Genomic DNA, 18,941 nt, shown 5'->3' with positions numbered 1-18,941 from the left:
TAAATGGTCATAGCTGATCTATTTTTTTAATCTGTTTTTTGTACATGTTTTGACTAGATGACAACATAAAGAATGTTTAATTTTTAAACTGTTGGTGTAATTACATACTGTTATTTGAATGGCTTCATAGTTGCTACAGCATCAGTGAATTGAAGAAAAATTTGGTAACCCTAAACTACATAGATAGTACGCAAAACTGAAGCTCTGATAGAAATTGATATGCAATTCAGAACTGCATGGTCCTTTGACGCTGTAAGTCCTGATATGGCTGCACAGCGGGCTTGCAGAACGAAAAAAGCAGACGGCTGACAACACTCATTTCGGAGGAAGCGAGTGCTCGTCCTCGTCTCTCCCGAGTTAGTTCGGGGGTTGCAACGGTGAGCCAGGTTGAGTAATAATTGGACATTCCAATAATTGGAAAAAATGAATAAAAAAAGGAGGAGTGTACTTGCAAACTACATTGTGAACACATATAAAGTACGTACTGAAAAAAATGGAGAAGGACCAAAAATAAATAAATAATACATTTAGCGTGCAACTTTACCAAGTCAATTGTGATTTAAAAAAAAAAATAATAATTTACAATTTACAGACCTGGCCAAACTCCCACTCAGTGCTGCAGATAAGCTGTGGACTGGGTGTTTTACACATTGAAAAATATGACTTGCACATGATATTTAAATTGAATGCGTAAAGAATACACATAGCAATTTTGTTTCATAGCTTGAGTTCACATGTTTATCAAGCTTCTTGTACTCTGTTGGTTCCCGGCATCTCAATGGTCAACTGTTAATAATATACTGCAAGAGGTAGCTTGAGAATACAAATGCTGGGACAGCGAACTGTAGCCTCCCTGGGAATTGCCAGAAACATGTGACCAATAAGTCTGGGTTTTCATTTGTATTTATAACAAAAAAAAAAAAAAAAGAAAAAAGGAAAGTACGGTTCAATCAACTCACTTGCAATGAGTGTTTGTGACTGTTGAATAATCGTCTGGTTTCTTGATCTTCAGGATTTCTCTGCGCTGTCTTAGTCCTCCTCAACCTAACCTACCAATTTACCAATCTGTAAACCGAATTTCTGGAAGGTAAATCTATATAATAAATACAATATTCTGTGTTTAGAGGGAGTCGAATGCTGTATAATGCTATAGAAAGGTCGATCAATAAGGAATACAATATTACCATTGTTTATTTGCATTAGTGCAGCATTGGTACAGTTCTTATATTTCTAGACATGTTTTCTCTATTTTAAATTTTTAGGGAGTGTGTCTGTCAACTTGGAAAGAGAGGACAAGAGACTAAAAAAAATACATTTTTCACACCGTGTTTAAATTACTCTATAACATTATCTGGAGCACTGCTCCCACTATTGTTCCACAATGAAAGAAAAACTTGGAGAATGAGGGCTTTCTGGGCAATTGCATAGACAGAGTCACGAGTTAAACCACCAAGGGCTGCTGTACTTGGGGAAAGGCACCAACAGGTTGCAACAGTGGCTAAACTATTTCTCAAGTTATTCAATGCTGATATATTAACAGACTGAAAAATCTAATTTACAACAGTGCTACAACAAGACTGCAGGAGCATACACTGTACATCAATTTCAGACATGGTACCATAGGGGTTTGTGGATTTGGTAAAGGAGAGGAAAACAGTATGAACTTACCTTTGGGTCCAAACAGTGTAGCATAGCATGGCTTGTGGCAATATGGCATCCCATCGTGCTGCAGTATGGAAATTAAAGAAATATCTTAGATGACATTAAATAAATTCTCATACAAAATCATATAACTGTCCACTTTAAAACACCCCAAAACATCCAAGACAAAGATTTTTTTAAGGCTTCCGAACAAAACTCTAGGTTTATCACAACACAACATGAATGTTCTCTTCAGGAAAGTAGCTCAGGTTCATATCCAGTCCTTACCTCTCTATTCAATTAAATGGACTGAGATGCCAAGTCCCATTACTAAATCAAAAGAACAAAAGGTCCATGATCATACAATGACATAATGGGGTCTATTTTATTGATCTAAACCGTGATGGATGAACCCAAATGCAGTGGCTAAACTGAAATTTAAAAAGTACAGTATTTGAAGTAAACTAACAATTGCAGGCTAAACACAAAAACAGTTGTGTAGAATGGCGGCCAGGTGTAACAGTGTGCCAGCAGGGATACATTTGATCTTGGGCTTGGAGGTAATGCAGCCACATGGTAATTGTAACCAACACTGAACACCACCACAGTTTTCTAATTCCTACTGTCTAGAGCTCAGATGATTTGTATTTAGGAGAACTGCAGTACAAGAATGCTCGCAAAAGTATACAGGGTTTCGTTTTTCTTTCTTGGAACAAATTCCCCTCAAAAACTACAGCTGCAGAACAGCATCTATTGCCCTTGTAAGACACTTGGTCATCAAGCCACAACTGTCCGTTTAAATGAGGACCTTAATCTGAAGAGACTTATTGAGGAAGGGTGCAGATAAAATATTTGTTCCCCTAGAAAGAATATTTCCCATTTTTGTTTTATTGTTGGTTTTATTTTTATATTCAACGGTCAGCTTTGTTTGCACAGTAGCAAAAGTATTTAGTGAAAAGTTCAGCCAAAAAAAATCCAATTTCAAACAATTCCTTTGTCCCATCCCTGTTTTTAGCAAACAGCTTCCATATGTGTGTTCACATTCTAACCAATGCAGAGAAATGAAACAATATTTAGATTAAAAACAGATGGTTCAGTAGCAAGCAAAATCCCATATTGTACCATGCACTAAACATTTCACATCATTAACATAATTCACTTACTTCAGTCTAATTTTAGAAAATAGACACCATGTGTGTCCAGAGGTTACTCACTCTTATACAGTACCACACAGCAGAGAAACCAAACATTATTCACTTAAGTGGCTGTAACAAAAAAAAAAAAAAAAAAAAAACCTTAAACTTGGCACAAGGGACATGGGGCTGGATTCTTAAACCTATAAACATTGTGCCGGTAATATGTTTTATCGGCACCTTGTTTTTCCAGCTGATTCGGAAAGCCTTTTCGCTATATTAGCTTGGTACTGTACTGGCCCATATCTTAATTATCTACCACAGGAAGTACTTAGATCTGCCTTTGTTCACATCACTTGTGTTTTCAAGTGTGGATTTTTGCATCTCTATAACTGCCACCAAGTTACTGATGTATGGCTATGGTATCAAACTGTCAAGTGTCCAGATAAACATGAATAGAATACAATCCAAGTAACTGGAATTGCCAAGGCAATGCCCTACAATTCCCCACATTTCTGAATACTTGTTGAGAATTTCAGAAATGTAATGCATTTCCTGCTCTGGTTTGAGACAGTTTCAGGCAACACGTAGCACAGATTTTTAAATATATGGTTTTTGAGCACACTTTCTAGCACACCCTGCCGATACGTCAGTCACTTTGTTTCCTACAAAGCTCCGTGCAGTAATTTATTATGGGAATATCCTTGTAATCTCTAGTTAATAACGTGTTCTGTTCATGCACTTTACACTAATATTGCAACCACAAACACATTTGTACCCTACGTGGGCCTTGTGTTATGAAGTGTACATGCACTATAGGCAAGCCCTGCTTCTATTATTGTCCCCTTCTGCATTCCCAATAAAGTGGGGACTGAACATTCCTAAAAACAAACCAAAGTACTAAACTTAAAACCACTTCATTAGACAAGTGCTTTTCATTTGTTTACCTTTGATTTGTCAAAATATTTCAGTGGCAAAAAAATTAATTTCATAGCATGCAGTGCTCCAGCAAATGTTTAGTTAAGTATAGTACTTGAAAAAATAAGGCTATAAAATTATCTTTAACTTAAAGCCCGCTCCCCATCTCATCTATTAAATGGCTTAAAAAAAATTCCCATATTTTAGGATGTTTATAGCAGAAGTTTAGTCTTTTCCTCTCAAAAGATCACAAGGTCACAAGCCCAGTAATTATGGGCATCTCCCTGCAATTATGTTCCCAGTGTAAACTCTTGTACTGTTTGTAAAGCTGACACACATATTTCTAGCTGGGACAGCCAGCCTGTGTTTTATCTGAACTGCGCAGAGAAAGACAAGATGATGTAATGCTCCAGTCTGACAGGAGCAAGATAAGACCTTATCCAAGTCATTATATTCACGTCTGCTTTAGAAGGTTTCTCTTTGGCTATAGTATGTAATGTGGGACTACACTCCTGCAGTTACTTGATTCATAGAGGTTATTAGTTAAGAGCATAGAGCTCATTAAATCACCACAAATGATAGATTCTTAAGGTTGAAATACAATATTTTTTTTCTTGACAAAAAATAAGTTTCAATCCTAATTACTGTAGGTTGCAATTCATATTGTCAATTGTATGGTAACAGCGTGTCGCTCTGGGTAAAAATAAAAGTCTGACCAACAAGAGCAAAATTTGGTCAAAAATAAAACGTTGCGATAGTTTAGTGGCATTTTTTAAATGAGGGTAACTGTTCCAATGTAACCTGGTTTTACTATCAGATGTATGATTGTGAATGCTGCAGGGTTACAGTATACAAATTGTGAAAAATTAAAAGAAGGGTTATAACTAATGCGGTTGAAAGTGAAACAGCAATATTTGGTGATGAGCGTTGACAAATGCATCAAAACCTACAAAATCAGCAGAAGGAAGGACGCCTTGACATGGCAGTCAGAACCAATATCCATGGGAAATGCTTTCCACGGTTTCATGTGAGTTTGTATATCCTAAGTTGGTATTTTATAATAACTAAACAAATCAATTTTACTGACCTGCAACCCATACAAATAGACAATCAAAAATAATTCTGTTGCTCTGGAGCTGGAGCAAACAAAACTAAACTCTGTATCTCATGGTTTGCCAGTTACACAAGAAACAAAACATTGGGTAGGTTGGTCATAGATTCTAGTAAATTTAATATTAAATCCCAAACTCTCTACAGGGGGCCGGAAATGATTCCTTCCAGACACTTAAAACAGAATTTTTTATTTTTCTTAAATTTAATTTAATTTTATTATTTTGGTGGGGGGGGGGGGGGGGGGGGTGTTTCCCATGCTCATTATCGATTATAGCTTATTTACTCAAACCACCTTTAACACAGTGATTGAATAAATCTTACCCAGCAAAGGAATGGTTTTGGAGTCTTGGAGATATTCGCGATAAGGAAACACAAACCTCATTCTGTTGAGAGAGACTTTACTCTTGAGCTACACACAAAAGGCGTACGGCAAAAGGCAAAGAGTAGGCAGGGAGACTTCAAAAAAGAATCTTGAAAGAAGATAAGGTATTAGGATCAGGGTATTCTGTATCAGATGGGCAGAGTTCCAAAATGGCTATAACCCTTGGGAGGCCTGTAGACACAGAGCTCAAGCCTGTTCAGGACAGTGTACTGTGCATTCAAGGCAACCAAAAGGATCTTTCTTGTCTATCTTAGCTTAATTATAGAAGTGTGGTTTATATGTTACATGATGCATTTGTTCTCAGCACAGACTGCAAAGTTTCATGGGGAAAGTGACAGGGTATGTGTATCACTAATCAAAGTTTCTTGACTAGAGGTCTTAAATCAACGTCCCCAAAAAAACTTTTGAAAATGTTTACCTTTATTAGCATGGTACAGCAGGTAGATTCAACTGTAACTACCCTTACTACACTATTTCATGGTTTTTGCAATCTTTAAGTAGTTCTGTGTTCTGTTCATCCAATAGAATTTTTTTTTTCCTATCTTTGCGTTTGCTTTGAGCTTGTCTAGAGCAGTGGTTTTCAACCTTTTCATTTCAAGTACCAGTGTTTCCAGCAGGGACCACCAGGTGTACCAGTAACAATGTGCAATCTTAAACTGCTGTTGTAAAACACAGACCTACCCCATTGTAACCAGGTTTGTGTCTGTACTTGCTTGTTTGTTGCCTCATTCTGCTAAATGGTTCACCTATTCATGAACTCTGCATGTTTATATTTTTAATATTTTGCAAGTGTTGTGTATGGAATTGGTGACCGCACCTTTAATTGTGTACAGCTGTACAGTAATATGGAGACAGCATGCTGCAGCTGCCATGCTCCATGTTAGTGACATCCTGATCTGACAGCATCTAACAGACAGCTCTTATGAATTGCATACTGTTTATTCTTCAGTAAAAACAAGTTTAAATTGTAGTTTGTTCTGCTATATTTACGATATTAAATACACCACAGCAAGCACATTGTCCTATATTTTCATTAGCACAATCAGAGTTAAATTTAATAAATGGTGTTTTTTGTTTTGTTTACTGCAATCAAGTAAGCTGCAGTACATAGTACACTTCCTAATTACAGTCCCAAGTATTTCTGTGTGTTCTGCTGTCACATTCTTTAAATGGTCAGTTTGAGAAATAAACTGTGTTTTCCCTGCAACAACTGACCCTGCTTTAGTACAAAACTCACTTATATTCCCTAAAAAAAAAAAAAAAAAAAAAAAAGAGTTGTCAAAATGACAGTTGTTTGTTTGTTGCATTTGTAACCCTTTTACGCAGTCTGGTGCCCTGCATCACAGTTTCTCATTTCTCTGTGATTCAGTGGTACAGACAGATTGATTCATTACGGTAGTGCGATTGAGGAAGCATTGTGTTTTGAGGAATCGTATTGTCATAAAGAATTGTCGGTGTATACCAGTGGCAAGCCTGTCGTGTACCAGTAAAGGTACGTGTACCACAGGTTGAAAACCACTGGTCTAGAGAATCTGGAGCTGTTGAGACAAGCCAGGTAGATTTAGAGAGAAAAAAAAAAAAAGATAATCATTAAATTTTAGTAATTAGAGCAACATAACCGATAACTGCTCAATGATTGTAAGCATCATAAAATAGGGAACGTTTAAAAAAAAAAATTTTAAAAAAAAACCCCACACAAATGAAATGACATTTGCAGCTACTTGCTCTATAAAAAATATTCTTCACAGTATTGAAGGCATAAGTTGGCCGTTTTTCAAGAGGAGAGAAAAACAGTTATTCATAGTCTAAAGTCATTAGTATGGGACAACTCACTGAACCAGTTAGCACTGACAAAAAAGGAAACACACTGTTATACCCATTAAATGATTCCTGCAGTGATTCACAAATTATCAGTAGCAGCAGTATTAGCTATTTGTACGTGTTACTAGGAAACTAACTTTTACTGTTCATTAGTAGATAACGTTTTATGAAAATGTCAACATTTTTCATTTTAAATAATTTCATCATTAAACTTTCTTTTCTTCAAATCTTCCCCCGCTGGAAAATGTTATCAGATACTCCCAAATGGCATTAGCTTTATAAAGAAAGTGCTAATGAGACTCTCTTTAAATCCTAGCCTTATTTCATTAAAAATTAACCAGTGTTCAGGCTGCTGTAGACGTGTTTTGATGCTCAAGGCAAGGTACTGTACTGGCTGAAGGTTGGTAAAAACAGCACAGCTACTGTACATTCATACCACAGACATGTTTCAGATCAGTGAGCCAGAAAATTCTCTTGTTCTTTGGCACAGGACAATCAAACACGACCTTGGACCTATTGCATACTAGACAACCTCCTGTGGAGTTAGATTTCATAGGGTCAGTGTGAAGGTATCAGGTTAACAATCACCTGCCACAGTGCGAGTACCATGGACTGCATCTTAATTGAAAAGAATGCATGCTCTGCACAGCATGTTACTAGTGCTAGACTTGGAAGAGCATCCTGGTCTCCTGAAGCTGTGAAACCAATAGAACACGTGGCAATGGCAACTATGTATACATTAAAAACATTCCTATCAAAGTCTGTATAAAACATACAAAAGGTCAGATTGTAATTTGAATTACAGTACATAATATCCGTTATTGTTAACAGGTTCTTGCACAGATCATAAATACTGCCCAGAAGGGTTAGCTACATGAAACTTCAATGCTATTCCTACCATTAAAGCAACATTTTATGGAACAAAGAATGACATGATTTCGCATTACTATGTAAATACCAGTCCTTTTAAGTCCCTGTCCCCCAGGTCAGTTTAAAGTTGCTAGTCTAGTGTTCACATTCAGAACACCTTACCTATGCACTGTACTGTAAGAATTAAACCGGACAGCAGTGTGTGCATGTGACAGACATGACAACAGGAAAAAGTCCTGAAACAAATGAAAATGCCCTTTATTTTAATGCTGAACAATGCACTTTAATATTACCATATTTTTATACATTAAGCCTTGTATTGTGTTACATTGGCATTCAAAGTTTTAATTAAAAGTGGCCGCTGACTACAGCCCAACATAGTAATTGCTGGTTTCTTGACTGGAATGTCATAGGTTTGAACCCCACCAAAGTAGACTCAGCATAGATAGTAGTCTAAAATGAGTAGTTTGGGATAGGTTGTCTTAGCTGAAGATAATAAAAGCAGAGCAGAGGAACATGCAGAAAGCACAAGCTATCTCTCCCCACTTCACCCTGCATGCTTTTACTCCAGGGACCTCTGTGAATCAAAACTAAATTATCACAGCAATGTGATGTTAAATCATGCAGCATAACCTCTTACAGCTAGCTGTCAGATCACTAAATCAGTTCCTGCCAACTGAAGTCTGTAATGGAATTACAACTGAGAATAGTGTTAGTGATGTGCAAAAAAACAACCTCTGTTTTTGTTTACAGCAGTTCACTGTGGTGCTTAACAATAATAAAATGCTCCAACCAAACCAAATGAATAAACACAAAAAAGGTCCAACATCCATTAAGTGGGGTTACATTATTCAGATAGAAACATGTGTATGTACTGTAGACTGCCAGCAAAAGCCCGGTTTTATATAAACAATGGTTTGTAAATGTGTTTTTAGGAGAGCCTGTCATATCCAATGTAATTGGTTCCAGGGGCCCATTGGATATGAACAAATATATGATCATAGAGGGGGTCACTATACACTGTAGTTGCTTTATTAACATTGGAGCATTACAGTACTGCATGTATACTATACAAAGAAAATCAGTGAAAATACTACAAAACAAAGCACTGTAATACAGTATGTGGCAATTTACAAAACAGCATGCCAAAGTAATGTGACAGCTTTTTTTGCACCATGCATATTAGCCCGAGACAGAAACAACAAGAAAGCGCACACACACACAAACACAAACTTGCTTTGGACGTTGGCGAAAAATCTTGTTGCAGGTATTTAGCGGTACAGCAATTATATTAAATCACTTGCCTTCTTGTTTTCCTTTATTTAACATGGTTAAACTGGGCAGTCGCATGACGTGACAGCATGTAAAAAGTGAAACTGAATTTCTAAAAGCATTGTCTTGTCTGTCTTTATTTATTTTTACCTGCAACTGAATCCATTCTGTCTTGCCAAGAGCTGAATTTACTGTTTTAGACCAAGAATAAAATGTGTATTGATCAGTTTCCATCAGTACCGTTCAGTCGGTAGCAGCATGTGTAAATGACATATGCCAAAGGTCCATCGGTTAATAGAGGGTATCGTATTTCACAGGATCGGATATGACAGGTTCTATTGTACTAAAATTTTCAGATAAAATACAAATTTTATGCCAATATTAAATAGCCCACCTACAGTATGACTAATCTGGGGCAACCTAGAGTAATATTACAGTATCTTAGTCCAAAGTCAGTGCTAACTGGAGTCTGTGAAAGCAGCCATGTATCACACAAGTACGTAGGTATTAAAAGCATAATACATTTATTAAATAGGACAGGTGAACAATCCCCCCACTCCTCCAGTAGTGGTGGTATTGTGTGTGACGCACCAGAGACGTCTATCCTCGGCTCTAACTGGCTCACAGCAGGATAGAGTATCAGAAGTGCCACTTTACCTCGGCATGGTTGCCCGCAGACAGAGTCTTGTTACAGCGTTCACATTTCAGACAAAAACGATGCCAGTTCTTCCCAAGGGAGCTCACTTTTTCAGCTGTTAGGTTTCAAAAAAAGAAAAGAAAAAAGTTAGTAAGTACAGCACAATAATTAATTTCACCAGAAACCATGGTCTCCAAACACTGTCAATGCCAGCTTAAATCACTGGGTTGTAACTGGATATTGGGCATTAATCCACTGAAAGTAAAATTAAAATCAGAATTGGTATTTAAGACTTGAAAAACTTAAAGAAAGTTGATTTGCAGTGTCACAAAGTGCCAGAGCCTGACATGTGTTTATACTTAAACCTCAAGAAAGAACCTCAAGAAAGAGGGCTATGGAATAATGTGCTAGCTTATATAGAGATCTCATGGAGCAGTCCAACCCCCATAGGCACAACTTGCTGCTTTTATTAGTATTTAAAAGCACATATTTTAAGTCTTTAAAACTCTACTTCCAGTTAGACACAGGCATGCTTATAACAGCTTGGTCCTAGTACAGTAAAATCTCAATGAAATAAAACAAATTGAGATAGTCATATGTGAGATTGCATCAACTTAACCTCTTGTAAAATCTTAGGCACGTTAACCAAACACATTCTACACTACTCGCATTGCGATTTTACTTCCATTTACAAGGTTTTGAAAATATAGCTCGTCTATGATAACATCATTGTCAAGTCTGCAGAATCAAGTGTTGACAACTGTGCTATCCTAATTCAGGCCCCCTCAGGTCGCCCAACAACAAGTTTATTGGAAATGGCTTTCCAACAGAAACAGAGGAACAAACTGTGCTGTGAAAAAGAACCTCTGACACGACTGCCCTGACAAATGGATCGGAAAGGGCACAGGTTAAATTCCTTGTTTGCTGCTGCAGCCTGGACACATGGCCAAAGCAAGTGCTGCAAATTTTCACAGCAGCATTTATGGTGTCCTTAACCAAGCAGTCACCTACGTACCGGAACCAGCCAGTTCACTCCAGAATATAGAATTATGCTTCAGTATGTGATTGACAGAGTAACCTTGTATTAACAGACAGTAAGAGTAAAATAAGAGACAATAATGAGGAAAACAAATTCAATGTTGAGTGTATTATGTTGTGAGTGAGCAAAATTATATTAGTCAGTTTAAAACACCCCCTCTGCACAAATCTGGAGTAACACTATTAAACCGTAGTATTATCAACACTGGCTTTTCATTAAGCCATTTAATCTCGGTGTGTGTTCTTTAAACAAAGTCACCTTTACAGAGTCTGTCTGGGGGGGGGCATTAGATTATGTTTGAAATTTTGGCTTTGAAAATTCATGAAAGATTACATCCGCTTTGAAAGCTAATAAATGATCTACAAAATCCTCCCTGTGAAAAACAAAGCATTAAAAATGGCATCTCATTCCACAAGGGATTGGTGAACGACTCAACAAAACATTCCGTTTTCCCTCAGGAAATGAAACTAAAACAAAGGGTCTGAATTTGAAGATGGGACAAAGTCCCCCTATTTTTTCTGAAAGGAAACCAAACAATTATATTATAAATCTTTATTGCAGGTACTGCAGGAGCTGGTGCATTATTGTTTTGAGTTGTTTTCCCAAGTTTCAGAATGTCAAAAATGTTTCTCCTTTCTTAAAAAAATTAAGGAAACAGAATGCACTACAAATCTTTTTACACTAGTTTTAGAACCTGCTGTGGCTCTGTAAAAAGCTGTGTTGGCTAAATAGGGCACTCTCTCCCCTATGACCTCTGGACCACCAATCAAGCCCTGGCCATATCTTTCAAATGGTTGGAGGGGGGAGGTTCTGAAAGTGTCGTCATTCAGGCCAAACATTAACCCTTAAATCTATCCTATAGTTTATCTTACTGTAGGTACACACATTTAAATCATTAAATGTTACAGTGGTTAGGGCAATGAAAATAGCCACAAAAGTTCCAAATACAGTACGATACCATTTTTTCAATTGTTGAGGGGGTCATAAATTTCAAATTAGGTGTCAATTTGCCATTTTTAGTAAAAAAATAAATAATGCAATTTCCTTTTTTGTGCATTGGGGCGATGAATGAGGTCTTGGACAATTAAAATCCATAAGTTTCTCCAAAATGTTCTTTCACAGCTTAGTGGTCTGTTTCTGTTTGGAAGCCTTGGTTCCTAACTGGTACATTCATGTCTCTGCAGTGTAAAGGCAAAGGGAAATTCAGTGAGAAATACAAATTAACTTTATGAAACTAACAAACACCTCAAAAGTTGTACAGGTTCTTGTTGGTATTTGGTTGTTTAATGTTAGTCTAATTGTTTTTAATTTCTCTTTAAAAATGTATACTTGTTTCAAAATACCTTGAGGCCCCAGAGTGAGGTACATATTCTTCAGTGTAGATAGGGATACGTCCATAAAGCAGATAAAAACTGTCAATTTCCACTTCAGGATGCATTAAGTATGCAAATACAGTAGCCATACTTTTAGCAACAATGCTTTGTGCTCTACTGATAATTGTGATTCTAATTTGAATGGCTACATTACATACAGTAACTGAGGCTGCCACACAATTCAAATGCACAACATAGTCAAATATAATAACTAGGCTAAAGAAAGGCTTTAAAAGCATTCTAATTTAAGCAGGCCACAAAATGCTAGCTGACTGAACTAGAATATTCTACATGTATACTAATGTGTCAGAGTGTTTTTAATATACAAGACAAAGGTTTCCATACATCTATGGCACATACGTCATAGGCATAATAAGAATTGGTCAGCTTTTATGGAGAGGAAAGAGTCAAGAATGAATGTGTTGCTCTGCTCAGTGCTTGTGGTATGGGTCAAGTAAAAAGGGTCCTTCCATGCTAATAGGGTAGATTCTGCCCTAATGATACAATGGATAAGATAAATATATAGATGTCCCTGTATAAATAAATGTATACATATAATTGTTAAACCTTACAGATTTACTGAACTCAGTATTATAGAAAAATATAATCTAAAAATACAGTTATGCGTATACATTTTAAGTACATCCAGTATTTTTTATAATGGTAAAAGGGAGAGTCTGGTGGAGTGATTTTCAGTTAAACGTTGTACAAAATCCTGTTTCTCTTGATGAATAATGATTTATATGCAATAGTGGATAACCGTGTGTCTGTTTTGGTGTTTGTTGTCCACATTATTTTTTTTTTCAGCAAAAATTCTGTCCTGCAAACGTGCATTTCATACGGAACCAAGTCTGTCAAAAACGTTACCTGACCATTTTATCATTATTTACAGACATCAATGAATTTGATACTAGTATCATATTGAAGTCTGTCTTTTGCAGTGCTGAGCTATACTGAACATCAAAAGAAACTTATCACTTAGGATTTGAGCATCAAAAGAAGCTTATCACTTATATTTGGATAAAGTTCACTAGATGTGATCGAAAAATGACAAACTCTGTTTTAGAACAGGTGCAGTGACTTTTTATTGTGCTGATTAACAAATGACATCATGAAAGTGCTGCAAAATTATCTGTCGATCTTGGGCAGGTGTTGGGAGACTCTTGGTCTCCCAGTTCATGGCCTGTCATTGACAGAGTGTGTCTGGTTATACTGTCTTGCCAGGTTTGAAATTGCCAGATGCGAGCACCCAAGACGGCGAGCCACACGACGCTGCCCTAGTCCAGCCTCCAACATGCCGATTGCACGAAGGCGCTGCTCTCTTGACAAATGTGGCAAATTTGTTTTTTTTTCTGTGATTTTCTTTATTGCATTTATTCAAGCTTGCAATTCAGCAGCTGAAATCGCTCCATATCCAGTCAATCAACAATCTCACTAATTAGGTGATTAAGTGCATATGCTTCAGTCATAGTCACTCAAGCGTGTCATGGTCAAGGATGAATGATCGAGTGATTAAAAAGAAACCAAAAACATTTAGTCAATGTCCATCATTTATATAACTTTTTTTTCGGAAATAAATGTGTTACAATAGCGATAAGTTTCTTTTGATGCTTGGTATACATTGTGTATACCTGATTCTTTATTTTTATTACTGGTCCAAATTTTCAATAGCAATGTCTGTCCAAAACAAGTAACGTATGTAACAACATTTAGATCCTGTGCATTTATTGAACAAATAGCAAGGCTCGAAGATAACATATTTGGAAGCGTTTTGCTACCCAAAACTCTTAATTTTCTACTAGTTTTTTTATGCAGTAGCATTTTTCTGATAACTTACAGTATATGACCAACCCTGAGTGAACACGGAATACCGGCATTAGTGTTTTTTTTTTATTTTTTTATTTTTTGTTTTTTTTTTTAAAACATGTAGCCTGCATTAGTATCTTTCATAAAATGGGAAACCATTGCTAATAGAGCTTCCCAATTTCAAGATGACTGAGGTTTGTACCGCCCCATGTAGATACACGTGAGGCTCACAATGCAAATCATATTGGACAGTGGAGTACAAATACCTACAGTACTACATAACAACGTGGATACAATTTCAAGGTATGAATTTTATAGACCAAAAGTAAAATTAAATAACTGTTAAAAACATTACGATTTTATAAGATAACAGGCAATGACCTAACAGGATATTACGTTTAGTCAGTGTCTATAAAATGCTAATCTGTCCTGGAGAACAGCAGCTCAGGTTTTGTTATGATGTTAACCTTGGTTTCACCCACACGAAAAATGCATAGGTAGATTAAAAACAAAACAAAAAAAAAACCTATTACTTTATCAAAATTCTGACTACAGGGGAAAAAAAAAAAAAACAGGAGGAGCAAACAGCTAGCTATTATCCATGATCCAAGTAACGGCTTCCTTGTTTTATTAGTACAAGCACATTTAAAGGTACGGTTATACCTCTGTTCGACAGGGGTCGTGGGGTTAGCAGTGTCAGTAGCCACCATTTCAGTGGATACCCACTGTCCCCGATCAACCAGCCTCTCAGACTGTCATCCCGCTGAAACGCAGCTGCCACCTGTAAATTAGCGAGGATAGACATGAGCAGAGCCAGGATGGTTTGCATACACATTTGTGATGAAGTTGTTGGCATCACATACTTCTTGCATGTTGACAGAATAGGTCTCCTTACGATTTATGTAGAGGTGCCTATTCTGTGTTGGTGCGCATAGCTGCACATGTGTGCAATATATGGCTCCTAGCACACCAGGAAACCCATACCTCCCAAGAAAACCCTGCTTTGTATTTTGTTGCAGCTCGTGAGAGACAGGGAAATTGATGAATTCTCCTGCCCATTTTACTAAAGCTACATCTCGCACTGCATATGATACGGCCGACTGGCTCATGTCTGCAGTATTCTGTAAAGCCATCAATATTTGCAAGTCTTTTATTCTGCGTTTTCCGTGTATTAAAAACAAACAAAAAAATAAACCGCAAACATTTTTGGCACAAAATCAAATTCCACTAACACATACTTTGTATATTGCAACAGGTAGCCAACATTTCTGGAGCAAAATAGGTTTTATGGGTATGATTTGCCAAATATTTTGGTCGCAAATATTTATAGCTTTACAGTAACTCATAAATCAGTTATTATGAATGTCACCTGTTTGGGATAACCTCTTAAGCTCAGCCAAGTAGTACATAAGTACGAAGCAATAGAAGGAGAATATAAGGAGAAACAGGTAAAGTTGTACAATAAACACAAATAAGTTCTAGGCTTAGTTTTACCTCAGATTGACAAATTGATTGGAAAAAATGCAACACTGTTCAATGTTATCTACGAATCAAATTGGTGTTTCTATGCTTCGTTTAGAAATGTGTTGACCAACGTGGGTTGTGTACAGCATTTTATTTAGCTACAGTACAAATACAGTATACATATTTGATCTTCAGTAGGAGTGTGAACAAGGTGTTTAGTTAAAACTTAGTATGAAGCAGGAACTTCAGTTGACCGGCCCCAGATAGCTTGGGGGAAGTGGGGGAAACGCACTACCATTTAGAGTTGCTGCCTGTTTTGTCCCCCGGGAGTTTAGGGGTCTGGGTTAAATCCCACACAGTGCGCAAGAGTACTTTGTAGTCATACAGCAGTATAACAGATCATGTTTCTATCTGCCCCGGGGATTGAGTTGAAAAGGATTTGAAACCAATATTATATTCAAAATATGGACCTTTATGCACACACTGTGTCTGTTAGATCATGAATAATTCTCCATACTTATCATCCTACCTCCTTACCTTTCAGTTTGCATTTGGGTAGGATACAATAAACTGATTATTTATTTGTACAAATACACCACCCACTCGATATACCGCAATTTAATTTGCTTTTTGTTACTGTGCAATGCATGTAATAACAGTACGATATTAATGCTTAATGTTTAATTGTTCTGTATATTTTAGCTTGTGTACAAAATAAAACAAACAGTAATTCCAAGTGAAATTGTCTATGTATATTGCAGCTAAGGCATGCGCAGTTAAGACTGTAAAAATGGGGAGCCAACGCCAAGACCGCGAGATATATACGAATCCGCAGTATAGCGAGAGGCGATATAACGAGGGGTGGGTGTATATTCATTTTTATTTTAAAATCCAGATTGTAATGGACCCTCTATAATGTGCATGCACTGATTTTCTATATTATCCACTTTTCTAATGCTCTTGTGGAATTGAAGTATTCATCATGGTCATTCTCACCTCTAATGAACACTTGATAACTAGCTGTATAAATTGTTAATGCAAGACAAGTATTGTACATACAAGCGCCTCCACTATAGAGCCTTACGCTTTTATCAAATTTCCAGTACCTTTATAATGATTTTAAAGTATGCTGTAGAAGCTCTTAGAAAGATGTCATCATTAATTTGATGCATCTCTTCTACTTTGAAACATCCCACACTATGAAATGACTTGCATTTTTTTTTACACCTACACTAGGCTTTAACTATGTGAAAGACTGCCTCACCAGAACCAAGCACCAACCATGTGTGCAAATCTTTCTACTGTAAATCTACTGCAACAAGTACAGATTTGTGTCTGTAAGGATTCATATTATACACCAGCGTACAGTATCTGAAACAAACAATTCCTGGGTTAAAAGTTATCAGAAATATGGAAAGTGTGAATTTTGTATACGGTCTTCTAGAAAGAGTCAATATCACTCTACTTTACATACACTATAACTGTACAGCTCAGCGGGTGCCTGTCAGAACTAGCTACTGATAAATGGTCCAGATACACACTGTCCTTGCCAAAAAAGCTTGCATAACTTAAATGTATCATTTAATATGCGTTTATATTTTAGTTTAAAGGACACAAAGCTTTTACCACAACATTAATCTCAGCAGCAGGTCTTATGTAATGGGTAATTTCAACAAACAAGTGTTCTGATTTTACAACACAACACCACTTAAAACACTAAACAAACCCCAAATAGCTGCTTCATTTTTAACCCTCTTTATGTGCAACCAGTGAGCCAGGCTAGGCAGTCATTAATCTGGATAAAACTACACTGTCTCCATATGTGTTTCATGCAAACCCCAATGCACTAAGGTCCATAAGCTTTACATCCTTCAAAACAAAAAGGCAGCTTCTGTAGTTGTACTTGTTAAACAGGGGGGTGCTCTGTGTAATGCACAAGAATATACACATTTCAGAACAGCTGTTCTGACCTTCTACCCACCCTTAGAATCCCTCTGACACTGGCATTTTAGATTTGAAATGTTGTTATTGAGAATATGTACTTGTATCACTGAACTGCAGGGAGCCAGTGTGAATTTGCACCCTTCAGTTTACTTTCCTAATTGTGACTGCCAGATACTTATATTAAAAAAAAAAAAAAAAATCATGTTCAAAGATACCACATTTACAAAATCACATCCCTTGCTCCTTGGTTCAAAACAGGTTGTGTCATCTCTCTGTCAGTAAACACTGTGTTATAGCTACACACAGTACAAACAAGTGGAGTGTTTATTTCAGGAGAAGCCACACCACACAGTATACTTCACCAATCATAGCCACATAGTCAGTTAAAATGCAAATGATGGCCAGAACTCCACTCCATCAAGTAATGGAACAGACCCAGTCAGATCCAAACTTGCACATCTGTACACAAATATCACGAAAAATAAACTGAGCTGTCCAAGTAGAGTTACTCAAATCAGAAAATTACCATGCATCTTAATCGATGATCCATGGTGTATATGACTACCATGTACAGAACTACAACAATATGAGGATGTGATAGGCTACCACATTCAGTCAAAACTCAGGTCTAAGAAAATGAAGTATACAAGATGCCATTAACCTGTAAACCCCGGGTACCAAAACAAAACAGGTCTAGTATTTGCAACAGTTGTCAACACAATGGTTTTATTTTGATAATTTTAAATTAAATCTATGTGCTTGTTATTTTTTCTCTCTGCTTACCGTGAATTCTTAGAATATAAGGAATGCACATATTGATTATATACTATGTGTGCTTCAAAAAAGGGGCTTTTAAAATTAAAAAAAATAAATACATACAAATAAAAAACATCAAAAACACACCTACATGGTAACTGTATTTATTTCAGCAGTCTGTTAAATAAAACAGCACATACACGAGTATTCTCATACAGCGGTCTAATTCATATCCACTTGGACGACTATGATTCAAACAGTAAAGAGACTAACAACATTGGTCAATAAATACCGTAGACAAGCTTACCGAAATAGACAGGTTTCTCACATCTGGGACACTTCGAGGTCATCTTGCTGAAGTTCTCAGCTGCAATCCACAGACAACTTAATCCCTGGTAATGCGTTTCCTACCTTTGCTAACTGCACTATTTCCATGCATCCTCTGCGCCGCGCTACAAAATTATTCAACTTTTAACAGCTACAAAGACCCGCCTCTTACGACAGCCTCGAGTAGAATTACTGCATTAGACAACTTGTGATAGGTCAGTTTACTTGTCAGTCGCTACACGTTTCTGTTGGCAATAAAGGGCCCAATAATGGAAAATTCAATTCTGCAGTACATGTTTATAAACCACTGCTTGTAATTTGTACGGGTGACGATTTGGTTATGTGCCCATACAACTAAAAAAACATTTTTTTGAAATGTACAAAAAAGAAAAAAAAGTAAAGTGCACAGAGATCTATGGAAGACTATAACAGCACACATCAAAAA

General features: G+C 36.8%; 1 protein-coding gene across 2 annotated transcripts in view; it reads right to left on the bottom strand.

Moving 5' to 3' along the window:
* Positions 1-18,634, bottom strand: part of LOC117402482 (cysteine-rich protein 2-like) — a 35,418-nt gene extending 16,784 nt beyond the window's left edge. For both annotated transcript variants that reach the window (XM_034003677.3, XM_034003678.3), the window contains exons 1-3: positions 18,477-18,634; positions 9,808-9,902; positions 1,669-1,726 (exon numbers count right to left, since the gene is read on the bottom strand). In XM_034003677.3, the coding sequence (XP_033859568.1) occupies positions 1,669-1,726; positions 9,808-9,902; positions 18,477-18,519 (196 nt within the window). In that variant the 5' untranslated portion in view covers positions 18,520-18,634. The remainder of the gene's footprint in view (positions 1-1,668; positions 1,727-9,807; positions 9,903-18,476) is intronic.
* Between the last annotated feature and the right edge of the window lie 307 nt (positions 18,635-18,941).

Source organism: Acipenser ruthenus, chromosome 5 (genome assembly GCF_902713425.1).
Source record: "Acipenser ruthenus chromosome 5, fAciRut3.2 maternal haplotype, whole genome shotgun sequence".
Taxonomy (NCBI): domain Eukaryota; kingdom Metazoa; phylum Chordata; class Actinopteri; order Acipenseriformes; family Acipenseridae; genus Acipenser; species Acipenser ruthenus.
The sequence above is the reverse complement of the archived record's forward strand: the minus strand, read 5'-3'. Positions and strand labels throughout refer to the sequence as shown.